General features: G+C 44.2%; 1 protein-coding gene across 1 annotated transcript in view; it reads left to right on the forward strand.

Moving 5' to 3' along the window:
• The window catches only part of AGK (acylglycerol kinase), a 929730-nt gene that overhangs the window by 279817 nt on the left and 635770 nt on the right, over positions 1-14143 (forward strand). The window contains exon 7 of the mRNA XM_044088489.1: positions 7028-7060. Coding sequence (XP_043944424.1) covers positions 7028-7060 — 33 coding nt within the window. The remainder of the gene's footprint in view (positions 1-7027; positions 7061-14143) is intronic.

Consider the following 14143-nt stretch of genomic DNA (forward strand, 5'->3'; position numbering starts at 1 on the left):
GTGTGGATTGCTGTTTTTTGTGTGTGTTTGTGTTGTGTGTATGTTTCTTGGAATAGCGATTTTTTTTTTCCCTGGGAAAAAATTCGGTATTCTGACTGTTCGATGTTTTCAGATTTCTGTGTTTGGGGTTTGATGTTATAACATTCGATGTTTAAAAACTTTGATGTTATAATATAGACCCGAGTAGAACGCCCTGTTTGATATGTACCTCACAAGACATCTTCAACAGCTGGAAAGGCTGCAGAAATACCTCACTAAAAAATCAGAGGCTTAAAGCAGATGCCCTATGCTCACCGTCTAAAAAACCTCTAGCTATACTCTGTGGCATATCATCTACTCAGAGACGATCTCTGCTTAACATACAAGGCCATGTCAAACCCTGAGCTGTTGGACATACTCCACTTAAAGAAATCCCAGTCATCAGAGCCACACGTTCCAGGGATCTAAACCTTGTCATCATAATGAACAAAACCTGCTGGAGGGATGGGTTCCTGAGACATAGACTCCCCATACTCTGGAATAGATTGCCCATACATGTCAAGCAGAGCGCCTGCTTGGCCCTCTTCAAAAGGAACCTTGACGATTGGATGGGAGATAGGAAATTCACCCCGGGGATCACCTCAGTCGCCCTGCTAGACAGGGGTCCAAGGAAGTAAATATTGTAGGAAGAAATATCCAGAGAATTGTTATGGCTAGGCTTGTATAGGCCCTAGGGCCGATACCCTCGTACCAACCTATGAACCTATATCCCTCTCAGATTAGATTGGGCTGAAAGTTAATGAACAATTATCCCTAGTCATATTTTTCAAGTGGCTAATATTATGCCTATATACAGTATATAACTTCACCACTACTCCCAAAAATTAATTACATTCTATGGTTAATGATGCCAGGCTAGGGTGAAACTGTAAGAACCAATACAACATATCAGTATATTTCACCCTGTTGATGTCAGATGAATATAAATAGCATGCCTTTCTAACCCATGCCGAAAAAAAATAGCTACCTCTGTATATGTGTCTGATTAGGAGGAAAATGAAAAAAAAGATCACAGCATTACAACTTGCTGCTCTTAGAAAGTGCACTGACCCTAGAAAGTGCACTGCCCCTACACAAGCTATAGTGATGATTTGAGTGCATCTCTTAGGTTTGTGAGGAGAGTAAAATAAATGATGATCACACTGCCCTCATAAAAGCTGTAGCAACCTTCTGAGTAAGGAAATTGAAAAAATAACCATATTATCTCCAGACCCCCACACATTCTGTGCACACCCCTGATCAAGGCTGTTTATAGCATAGGTGGAGATTCAGGGCAGAAGCCACCACTAAGTTCATGTCAAAGTCCACTTATCCAGTCTGAGATGTGGGGGTAGCCATGTCCCTAGAAGCTCTAAGGTTTTGATTTCTTTTTTCAGTTTCATGCCTTATTTTTGAAAGATAATGACTTGCTAACTGTGTTTTTACTGCTACCCAGAACAGACAAGTATGTGCCCAGCAACATTGTGTCCACAGATCTTCAGGCAAAATGGAGGAATGCCAACTGACTTACAGCATGTCTTTGTGGAATTGGAGGAAACTAGAGTAAATGGATAAACTCTCACAGAGAGGGAAGAAAATTCCCCACAGAAAGTCACATCCTGATTGTGCCAAAAATTATGGCCACGTAACATATTTCAGCTGTGTTTCACACAACAGCAGACACAAATTAAGGAATTCAAGTTGCTTTATAGAAGTCACATTTGTCTTGCATAGCCATATTAATGAGCAAACAACAGCTGACACTGTTTCCCTCCATAGAGAGCCCCAACAATTACCACACTCTTAGATTTTTTTTCGTCAGTTGTGTCAGTGGGATAACACTAATTATTCCATTTTTAAGTCTTTAATGTGAAATGGAATGATTTTTGGTAATACTTTTTTGTTAGAAATGCTTTAGGACTGCACATCTTTTGCATTGGAAATAGCACTACTAACGTTACCACTGCCATGAAGTGATAGAAACCACTGATTTGGCGGTAATCTGGTTTTATGGCATAATCTTTAAGCAGGAAAAAAGCATGTTCTACATTAAAAATATGCAACTGTGTGACACAGATTAATTCCTTGTAACTCTATACATTTCATTTTCCTTTTGTTTAATGTACATGAATGGAATACATACTCCAGGATGAGTGTGCGAATGACTGCACTTGATTATACAGGGTATCATATCTTTGCTCCTACAGGATACCTGGATGGTGCTGGTGGACATGACAGATGCCTTTTAGTACATTAGTGTTTGGGGCTTGCACAGGATATTTCTGTAGTGTGCTGTGGGTTGGCATCACTTCCAGTGCAATACCTTGCCATTGTGGCTTTCACCAATTCGTAGAGTCTCCACCAAGGTTTTGTGCACAGTGATCATAGCCTTGCAAAGGAAGGTCCTTTTAGAGTTCCTGTACCTGGACATCTGGCCTCTGTTGCTTCTGATTGCACCATCCAGAAATTCCCTGGAGACAGCCCAACAACAGATTGAAAGCCAAGCTGTTTGATTCCTCCTCCGAGAAAGTCCTTCATGTGGGTGGAGTTGGATACTCCAATATCAGGCAATCCTACCTAGGTAGTGAGCTCTTGAGGTCATATATTACGCATCTTGTGTGAAAACACAAAGCAAGATCTAAGCTCAGACTCTGTTATACTTTCTGAGCTTGATGGTAGCCATTATCCTCATGGTCCTGTTTGCACGTCTGGGTATGTGAGTGGTGCAGCAGACTGTGAAGTGCCTGTGGCTATAGAGCCACCATGTGCTCACAGACTTGTGTTGTGGCTGCTTTCTCCAACAGTCTGTTGGTTATTCCTGTTCTTTAGTTAAGTCTGTCCCAGATCTTGATAGTGGATGCTTCATTTACAACTTAAAAACCTGAATAGGCTCCTACTTGGTACAGAGTGTGTGGTCTTTCATGAAGAAGGAGCTAGCTCCATATCAACCATTTGGAGTTCAGAACAGTACCCCTTCAACATCCAGTGAGACACAGTCAGTCATGTAGTATCTAAATAAGTATATTGCACAGAGACATATCCACTGCACAAAGAAGCAGTGCTCCAGTTGCAGTGGGCATCCTTCTGTAGCAGTTTTCATCCTGAGGGAAACAAGTGAGCTGCAGATGCTCCAAACCAGGTCTCCTTTTTTCACAGCCACATGTATAGAGGACTGTACGTCTTTATTATGTGGTGTAGATGGCTGTTGCATCCTTTCTCATCATTCCTGCTGACTGCATGTCAGGGGAGAAATACAAGAACTAAGGATGTGGTTTAAAGCTCTGTGGTTCATAGCAGTTTAGGAACTCATCTCAGACCTAGCCATGAATTTCCCTCATGGGGAGTATAGTCAATTCCATCTCATTATGTGGACCCCCTCATTCTACTGGACCTCACTATGGAGGTCTCAGAGATGATTTCAATTGCTGGGAATTCTTCTAAGTGGAAGGAGGAAGAAACCGAAGATACTCCTCAAGCCTCAGTTTTGTATATAATAACTTGGGTTTTCATAACTAATGGAGATGTCGGGGGGACACCACTAGGCACTCCCTGATATGGTGGACCTACTATCCCAGGAGAAGTGCTGATTCCATCCACCTAAACTGCAGATCTTTAGGATGACCGCTTCAAGGATGTGATATTAGTGTACACCTGGTACCACTAAATTGTAGACATGTTAAAACATTTTAAAGAATCCAGAATGCTTACCACAAGGAGGTCCTGTGTCACCAAGTGGAACAGGTTCTTCTCCTGCTGTGTGATACTTGAGTGACCTGCTTAAGGCTGAACTTACCTACACTTCTGTTAAGGTGCACCTCTCAGAAATCTCACCCATGTGTAGTCTTCTGCAAGTTAAACATTTTCTCAAAGGGGTGCTGCACATTTGGTTGTCGATGAGGAAAGTGGTTCCCCTGGGACCCATATTTATGTGCTTGAAAAGTTTTCAAAGGCCCCTTTTGAGCCAGAGGCAAGCAACCCCCCCCCCCCCGAAATTCATTTCCTGGAAGATGACCCTACTGGTAGCCATTACTTCAGCAAGAAAGGTCTGAAAGCAGTAGGTACTGATGTGAACTCCACTCTTTATAGTTTTCCATAAGGACAGAGTAAGACTTAGAGACAACCTATCCTTAATGTCTAAAATGGTCTCTGAATTCATCCTCAACAAGGCCATCCAGCTTCCACCCTTCTTCCCCCCTCATAGAACAGTAGGTAAAAGATTCTGCACTCTCTGGATGCACACAGCTTAGATTTTATCTAGACAGAATAGAGAAATTCAGGAAAATGGAGCAATTGTTTGTCTCCTTTACAGAAAAAAATGAGAGAGGACAACCAGTGACAAGACAAACCATTTCCAAGTGGCTCTGCCATTGTATTCACTTCTGCTACTGCAGCAAATGCCACAGTCTACTTGGTGCAGTGGAATCACACACTCCCAAGGCAAAAGCCACCACAGTAACTTTTATGCAAAGGATAGATGACAAATCCATCCCTCCATCCACACCTGCTCCAAACACTACAAGTTGAACACACTGTCTGGGACTAGAACATGATTTGCTAGGGTAGCCATCCAAGGCATAATTTCTAGTGTCATGCAAGCTACTTCCACCACCCAGCCTGTCCAAACTCTGGGAGTAATGATTACTGCAATCGTGATCTAATGAAGATCATAGTACAACTCTATGGATAACTTACTGTAATGGTAAATGCTTGAATAGATTACTGTTGTACCTATTCCCTCTCATCATCCCCACCTTGAACCGTTCTCCTTCTTCCATTTTGGGCCACCATTGGGGCTTGCCTTACTTTCTTTTTGTCTGTATTGTCTCCTTCCTCCTTGGACTAGGGTGGAGTTATGAACTTAGGTTGGATTTATCTAAAAGTAGCTTCCCTCCACACTCATGATACCATTACCTAGGAGCAGGCAGGGACCTGTCACTTTTTTACATTCACCTTGTCCAGGGGGTATACAACTTGGAATTACAGACTAGGAGCCTCCTAGGATTGGGGGACAAGAAAGCTCTGAAGGTGAAACAGACTTGTGCACCTCTTATACCACCACACTTTGATGTGCCTGTGAGCAAGCATATGCTTTTCAGGGTGATGGAACATGAGCTCTTGAACAATGGCCTAACAGATAGGACAGCTAGTAGCAAAATCCCAGAAGTAATGAATACTGCAACAGTGATCTACATGAATATTTTCTATTATGGCATGTTACCTGCACAGTGTACTGTCTCTGTTACCATACATGAACTCAGCCTCTGTCACCTTATGTGTTACCTCTGTGGCCTTACGTATGCACTTCCTGTTTTATAGTACAGATACACTGTGTTGCTTTGTCAGTGTGTCTGTTGGCCCACAGTGAGTACGCACACAACTTGTGTCACAGTATTCTTGCCCTGCCTGTTGTAGGTGCTGCCTGTCCTATTGCACACACTCATGCACTATGTCTGTTACTTTACACTCATAGTGTTTCACTTACCATACATACAGTTCCTCGCTCACTCCATTGTCTGCCTCTAAGTAGTTACACTTCCTCTGTTAAATTATGACTATTCTGCTTCTCTCCCTGTACATTTGTACTCTTTTTTGCCACTTACTGTACATTTGTATGGCTTTCTTCACCTTGATTCATTTGAGAAGTAAGAGGTTATGACGACTTGTGGTTTACCCAGTGACATTGCATATTGTACTAGTCAGTATAATCATTCTGGCTTCAAAGAACATGAACTGAAAATGGTACGGAGAAGTAAGGTGTTGGGAACTGTGTTGCCACTTCAGGTACTGTAGAAATCATGAGTGTGCAAAAAAACATAGTTAAGAGACTGCAAACGTTTTTGTTTTTTGTTTTTTTTTATGAGCTGTCATAAGAAAGCAAATACATCATCATCATTCCCTGTAAGCTGGACAAGATCGCACATCTGACACAAGAAGGATTATCAGACAAGTGACAAGCAACAGCAGCAGCTGTATGTTTGCCTTCATCTTCACCCATAATTCATATGTGGCTCATTTTAAGTTTGAATTTATTTCCACTGTTTGTCCCTGCTGTCTCATATTAGCTCCTTTACAGTTAATTGGCCCATTTATTCCCCATCACTGGGGTGAAGATCAGCTGGGAAGGCCTATCATTTAAACAGCTATTAGGGGTGATTCAAGCTTTTTCGTGTTTTTAATCCCTAATTCCTAATTCCTATGCACACTCGATCGTGCACAGGAGGTGGGGACATACACTGGGGAGATCACAGAGGAAGGCCCCTCAGTTCCACAAGGGCATTCCTCCAAATAGTCCCACCCCTTCCCCAAAGCATGAGCAGTGATTTCCAAAGTCAGTACCAGGGAACTCGCAGCACACCTTGTGTCCTTCCCAGTGCATGCATCCCTCCCATCCCTTCAGGTGAGTAGACCACAGCCTTTCACTTTTCCCCCTCACTGCCATGGCTGTTTTAGTACTGGCAGATGAACCCTAGTTGCCTGGGTTGCAGTCAGGACTCCATTCCATGAGCCAGGCTCTTGATTCTTCTTTTTTTTTGAAGGCCATACAGAGGGGAATGTGTTGCTTGCTCACTTGCAAGCAGTTACAAAAATGATTATAAAAACAAGAAAATATAAGGTAGTCTGTTTAGGCAAAATGTGAGAAATTATTTCAGAGAAGGAGTGACAGATGATTAAAACAGTCTTTCTGAAAAGGTAGTAGGTGTAGAAACAGGGACTGACTTCATGAATGCATGGGATAGGCATCAAACCATCTGTACAAGGTACAAGAATGCAGAGCTGAGGTGGAATAAACCTTTAATAAGTAAGTCTTGCAGCTTGGCCTCTAACCAGTGGGACAGCTACATGAACCAACAAGTTCTTATCTGGTGACAAAATTGGTGATAATTTTAAGATAATTGAAATAAGAATAATTTTATTCTCTCTCTCCCTCTCTGTTAAAATATTATAACTGTGTTGCAGTCAGTGCTTTGAAGATGGTCATCTGAAGTATTTTTATTTTATTCTTTTGTAGGTCATTACAGGACTCCTTAGAAGAAAAGATGAGGTAAATATCATCTTATGTTCTGTTTGCTGAAGGGCTGTTATCCTCCTCTGGGAATCATGGTGTAGTCAATGATGGAATGACCGAGTTAGAATACCAGGACCCTTGTATGTTTTTAAACAAAATAATATTTTACTTCAAAGCTGTACTTGGCTTATGGTAAACTATCTTTAATTTGCATCTGCTCCAGAGATTTCCAACTAATTACCACGTAAAAGGAAAACTGGGGCAGCAGCATGAGAAGGAAGCACATTAATGTGAAAGACATGATGACCATTCTCTTGGTAGTAACCACCTTAAAACCTACTTAGAAAGCTGAGTTCTGCACCTCTTCATAGGAAATACTACTGTTATGTGGTATGTAAGCAATCAAGGAAGCATGCACTCCTGTAAGTTACGTATACTGGCAATGAAACTGTAAGAAGTAGCCGTGCTGGTGAGGAGGTATCTCTAGACCGTCTTACGTTCCACCTCATCAGAACATTCTGGCAGACCATTTGCGCAGGTCAGAAGCAGACTCCACATAAATGGATGTAGGAGAGGACATTTGTTTGCACTTAGTCCATAAATGGGGTGTTCCAGCAAATAGACATTTTTTTCTACTGCAGACAAACAACTGAGAAAATTCTGCACCAGAATACTTCACAGGGAAGCTTGAGTAAGTTGATGGCTTCTCCCTGAACGAGGCAGATCTGTTTCTCTCTTCTTCTCTCTCTTCCTCCTTTCTTTCCAATCTCTTTAATCCACTGGGTGGTGTTGAAAGTAAAGCAAGCTGGTCCAAAAATATTTTACTACCATCCATTTGACCACGCAGCATTGGTTCTCCCTACTAATGGAATTACTAAAATACAAAATTTTACATACTACCTCAGCATATGCTTGTCTCGTCTCAGCCCAAAAGTCCTTAATGTACTCAGATGTAGTAATACTTTAACATCTTATATCTGAGGAGTGCAAAAGGAAAAAAAAAACAGCCCTGGCTTGCTGCTTAAATAAGGAATACCTTATTAGGAAAAGATCTTTATTTTTTTTTCTCCATGACAGCACTGGGCATCATAACAGCTAACTATGCCTCTGGATCCAAGCTACTAGTCAAACACCTTTTGAAAGGGATATTGCATTTTTGGCCTCCCAGGAAAGATGCTTCCCCTCTTTAAGGCCTCAGTTTTGTCCTAGAAAATCTAATCCAAGTTCCATTTGAGTCTGTAACTACAACTCCCTTCAAATTCCTTTGCATCTCCCTTCAAATTACTAACCTTGAAGGCAAACTATTTCTTGTAGTAAGCTCAGTTAGCGGAATTTCAGTGATCCAAACTCATATGTTCATTGAGCCCTTCTTGGTCTTCCACAAAAACAGAATCAGTACTGATATGAACCCTACCTTCCTGTCTACAGGTGGTAACAGGATGTTCACCGTGTTTCTTTCATGCAGTAATAACATGAGATTTGCTTGCTGTGGAAGCCCTTGGGCAGCCTGAATACCAGATACTTTTCTTTCCCCTCCTCCTGGGTTGGCAGATACCCTCTTCCTAACTTCAAGATGTCTGGGTATATGAGTTGTTGAATGGTGCCATGTTTTCACTTCTTTCTTGCTGTTGGAGCCAGAAGCATTCGGTGTGAGCTTTTGGACAAGGAATAGGTTGCTAAGGGCATTCTCTCAGTATGGCATATGCTGGTCACTTTACTCCAACTCTTCGACACGAAAGAAGACGCATCCCAAATACATTAGGAAAGCAGATGACAATCATTCACTATCTACCAGTCCACCCAGACTTGTGATAGTTGATAGAAGATATGCAGTCACAGCCCTCACCCCCGTTGACAGTCTGCATGGCTAAGGCCATTACAGAGGCAGTATTAGACTCTGATATGCCATCATCCACTTCCAGGTCCACACGTTTTGAAGGGCTTGGGTCGTTGGTTGGGTCCAGGCCTCAGCTTTCGTCACCTGCACCAGTTTTTCTGAGAGGGAGGGCAGACTCTTCCCCAGAGTTAGAGAGGAGTCTTCAGCAGACTGAGTACAGGCCACAATCACCTGTCCATGGCCTGGACTGAGCATACCCAATGCCACACCAAGACCCAAACATATGGTCGTACTTAAAAAGGCTGTATCCAGCTTGCCGCAGCCTATGCCATCTGGATCCCACTGTCACCAGGCCTGTCAGCAGAATCTGGTTAGGTTAGTTGAGGATCACATGCATATTATAAAATCTGTGCACCATAGCCCTGCCAGAATCCCTGCCACAGGAACTTCTTCTGGAAAAAGAAAATGGGACCCCCCAGGAGATCTCTGATGAGGATGAATTGGCATATGTTGACCAAATATCCACTGGTTTACATGCTGATTCAGTCTGATGAAAGGCCCGTCTCAGCTTTACCATCTGAGAACTTCACATTTGGAGAGAGAGAGAGACTCCATAAAATGAGGGGGTTCTACAGTTGGTAAGCTCAAGACTACCTACAGTCTTCGAAAAGGGTAAGAGAATGTTTAAAACTCCTTGAGAACAGACCTTTTGCTAGTCCTCCAGAAATAGATTTTAGTGATGTCATACTTGACTCTTCCCTGCAGCCTAATTCCCAACCATCTGCTCCAAGGAAGCCAGACCATTTTTACAGGGTCCTGGATTCTCATAAACACTTTTATAAAAATCCTGTGGCAGATCCTGAGGTAGTGTCTCAAGGTCACAAGAGAGCTAAGGAGAGCATTTCTAGAAATCCTTTGCCAAATGAAAAAAAGTAGGATCTCTGACAGTTTTGATAAGAAAGCTTACACCTTAAAAAAAAGTTTACGCCAGTTCCGTGTGGTTAAATTCCAGGAGACTCTTCTGGACCAAATGAAGGAAAAACTGGAAGAAATGGAGGACAGAGCTCTTAATAAAGAATTGCTTGAACTTTGTAACTCATGATGTGAAGTTGTTCAATCTCGCCGTTCATTCTTACACATGGGTCCAGAGCCGATCCATCGGCTCCGAGTCAGCCGCTTTTACAAGCTCAAGATCTTAGAGTAGCTCGAGGCCAAGTCCCTATCCCATGAAGCTCTCTGCCTCACCTCAGATCTAGTTTGCCGCTGCAAGAGATCAGAGGTTGAAAGAGAGCTTGGGACAGTATTCTTGTTTCTTATTATCTTTATATCAAAGATTTTGCACTTTTCTCTAGTCAGAGTGTTTTTTTGGGGGCTAGTTAGCCTTAGTTTGAGTTCAGGCTTTATCCGTGCCTTTCCTTCTGACGAGATTTTCGTCTTTTAAGAGCGGCTGCTTTTAGGCCTTTTGGCCATGCTTTAGTTGTTGCTAAATGGTGCGTTTCTCAATCCTTTGGTAGTTTTTGATAATAGATACCTTAAAACTTAGTATATTGTAGTTAGTGTTTTATTTACTATATCCTGAATGTTCAAAGTACCGACGCCCAAAATCGCGAGACGGAAGTACCGAAAGTGCAGATTACCTAAACTAGTAAATTCCGAGAGCTGACTATCTTGAAATAAACAACCTATTAGTGTGTTGTAAAGTAGCGTATAAAAGGTATAGTATACCTTGCGTATGGTGTACGGCAATAAATGAGGATACAATGTTTGACAACAGCTATATTGCACCCGGAGATATTGGCAAACTCTACACTCGAGTTCAGTCTCAGCAAATGAAGGATTTACTGGTTATTGAAGGATATGTATATCACCTAGAAAAGAAAACGTATCCCTGGCATTACTATTGCTGTAAGCTGAAATGTACCGAAAGCTATAAAGGTAGAACGGTAACGTTGTCTTTATCAGAGGGTGAACAGTTGTTAAAGAGTACACCTCACAATCACTGTGGAGATCCGTTTGAATTAGAGAAATATAAACTCTGTGGTACACTTAAACAGAAAGCAAGTATATCTAGAGATGCGCCTTGCATGTTACTGGAAGATGCTATGGCATCAACATCTTTAGAATGTGTGGCAAGTCTACCGAACAAAAAAGCGCTTTTACAGCAAATTAGACGAGTAAGAAATAAAGTTGGGAGTGATCTGTACATGCCTAGCTTGACATTAGAAGATTTAGATCTCACCATGTTTCCCTTTCAGAGCTTTAGTTTTATTGAGAAGCGCTTGGTAGATGAAGCGTCTCGCAACACTGTTGTAGTGTTTAGCACTGTTACTAATTTACATGATTTAAGTGTAGCAAATGTATGTTAATGGATGGAACGTATTTTTCTAAAGGTGCGCTTTGCAGACAATTGTACAGTATTCATGGCATAGTCAAATATGCCGGCTTCAGTAAGTCTGTGCCGTTGCTCTATTGTTTAATGTCGAAAAAGTCATTAAGGGCATATAATATAATGTGGCACTGCGTACTATACTTATTCTCTGTACATGAATTTCGATTAACTGTACAGTACATCCTATGTGATTTTGAAGTGGCTGCTTTAAAAAGCATTACATTGAACTTTTCAGATATTACATCAAAGGGTTGCTTGTTTCACTTCAGACGTAACATTTGGAGAAAAGTGCAGCAACCTGGGCTGGGCTGGGCTCACTTTACAATTCAAATCATTCATTTCAGTTGGCGGTGAAGTGTTTAGTTGGGCTAGCATTTCTGCCTGAAATAGAGGTAATACCAACATTTACTGCCTTAAAAGAGACATTTCCAGATGAGGGAAAGGAAATTGTACGTTATTTTTCTGATTGGTACGTGTTTGGCAAAATTAGAAAATTTGCTACTCGATCAAATACTGTAACACGTTTTCCACCTCTGTTTCCTATCAAATTTTGGAATGTGTACGAGTTAAATAGGTTAATCTGAAGTAGGATATTCATTTGTCTGCAACCTGTGGGTTATGGATCCGATATCGGATCCGAACCGGCATGGTTTTCCAGCTATGGATCCAAGCTCTCAGCTCCTCCCCTCACCCATAATGCCCTGCTCTACCCTCATGACCTCAGATCTCGTTTGCCGCGCTGGTGACTGGATTGGTATCTATAGCTCTCAGCTAAGTGCTAGTTTTATATCTGTTAATTCAGAATTTTTGAAGTTTTATGTGCATATTTGTGTGAAAGTTTAGGTATCCCTCTTTGATAGTTTTATTTAGAGTTAAATTAAGTATTTTTTTTTCCCTCCCTCGCTGTTGGCAGTGTGTGTGTGTTGGGCCTGTGTGTCTGTATTTGTTTTAGTTACTTTTAATTAGTAGCTGTATAGATTTGGATGGCTGAACAGCCCAAATCTGTATTCTCTAATGCTCGAGTGTGGCCATAAGCTCTCCCCGCTGACGGCCACACTCGTGTGTTAGTGCCTGGGGTTGAACACCTCACATCTGGATGCTCCATTTGTGCAGGGTTCAACCCCAGGGCACTGAGGGAGCGGAGGTCCAAGCTTGTCTTGGCGGGCCTTTTACCGCCGGACTCGGCTCCGGCCTCCGCTCCTTCGGGAGTAACCGTGGTTTCGTTATTCCCTCCGTGGCACCCCTCCTGCTCCTGGGACTCAACCTCCCGCTTCCGGAGAGGAGAGGGATGCTAGGAAAGGACCGGAGGGAGAAGCACCACAAGCGGCGGGCCGAGACCTCTGTTTCGCCCCGCCAGCCAAGCTGGCTTCTCCCCGGCTCCGTGTCGGCTCGGTCTCCTCCTTCTCGGCCCGTCCCCAGTGTGCTTTTCACCGGGTCCTGAGGAGGAGGAGACCCGATCTCGCCGAGGCTATCGAGGAGGCACTCCAGGCCTACCTCGGTAGCCTCGTCGAGATCCACATATAGCCTTTCGGATGCTGATCTGGACCGGATGATGAGAAGATTCATCCAGGCCCAGATGCAGATGGGAGTGCTCTTGCCTCTCTCTGGGGAGCTCAACACCCTTTTTTAAACCTATTGCTCCTTCTCCGACCCGCTATCCGGGTTCGGAGCAGCTGGAGCCGAGCAGCTTCGGAGCCGTGGGTGGGTCGGCGCCGATAGTACTTGGTACTTCGGATCCGACCCTGCCCTCGAGTGCGTCGGATCCGACCTCTCGGAGCCTGGATCTGAGCCTCGGATCTGGGGGGATCAGTGCTCCTTCGGCGCCGTCTGTGTCGGAGCGCACTGTCCCTTCGGATCCGAGCGCCGCGCCGGCCCGATCCACTCTTCGGATCCGAGGGGAGCCGATTGTCGGATCCTTTGGTCGAGGTCGGCTCCTTCGGCGCTTTGATGTAGTGGAGAGGGCCCTGTTGAGGGTCTCCGGACCCCGGCACTTGTTCGGCTCCGCCCGCTCCCTCTGCACTGGGCCAGGCTTCCACCATCCGCCCCTGGGACAGCCCGCTTGTGCCCCAAGTTGCTCCTATGGAACAAATTGCTGCTTGTGAGGACTCCTCTGACAGCCCCCAGAGGATGTCCTCGCAAGCATACGTGCAAAAGGAGGCACATTGACTCCCGAGTCTCTCACAGAAGACACGGACTTGGAGGAAGGGAAGGCTCCCCACGGTCACCCCGAGGATGTCTCATTTGGAGACATCATGGAAATGCTCCGTATAAGGGGTGGTCTGCCCCAAGTCTTCCTCGGACGAGTCCGTGTTCTTGGAGGCATTTGAAGCGGGCCCGTCTACCTCTTGGGTGTCCCCCCCTGCCGACCCCCTGGTGGACCTTATTACCACCAGGGCGTGGAAGGAACCGGACACCGTGGAGCCAATTCCTAAGAGGCCAGATAGGATCCTTAGCCCACCGTCCGACCGTGCCCATTGGAGTAAGGGGCCTCCGGTAGATGCCATGTTGACGGGCGGCCACCAAGAGGGAACTGGCTCAGGAGAGTCCCTCAGTCCACCCCCCGAGCAAGGAGTCTCGGATGATGGACCGCTTGGGGAAGCGGATGTTTAGTTCAGCGACCTTCTCGGTAAGGGCACTGAACTACTTGGCACATGTCATTAGGATGCAGCGAGATCTTATTAAAGAATACGCTGCATCCCCCCCAGAGTCCATTTCGGAGGAGGACAGGGTTCTGCACTCCACCCGTATGGCCACTCTTAGGTCAGTTACTAATACCTCTATGCGGCTACTCTCCCACGCACGGAAGGCGCCCGCTAGAGCTGCGGGACAGGACTAGTCACTAGACGCCAGGCCTGGCTCCGTCACCGCGATTTTTCTGAGCCCTTCAAAGCGC

Source organism: Protopterus annectens, chromosome 11.part0 (assembly GCF_019279795.1).
Source record: "Protopterus annectens isolate FY-2018-M chromosome 11.part0, PAN1.0, whole genome shotgun sequence".
Classification (NCBI taxonomy): domain Eukaryota; kingdom Metazoa; phylum Chordata; order Ceratodontiformes; family Protopteridae; genus Protopterus; species Protopterus annectens.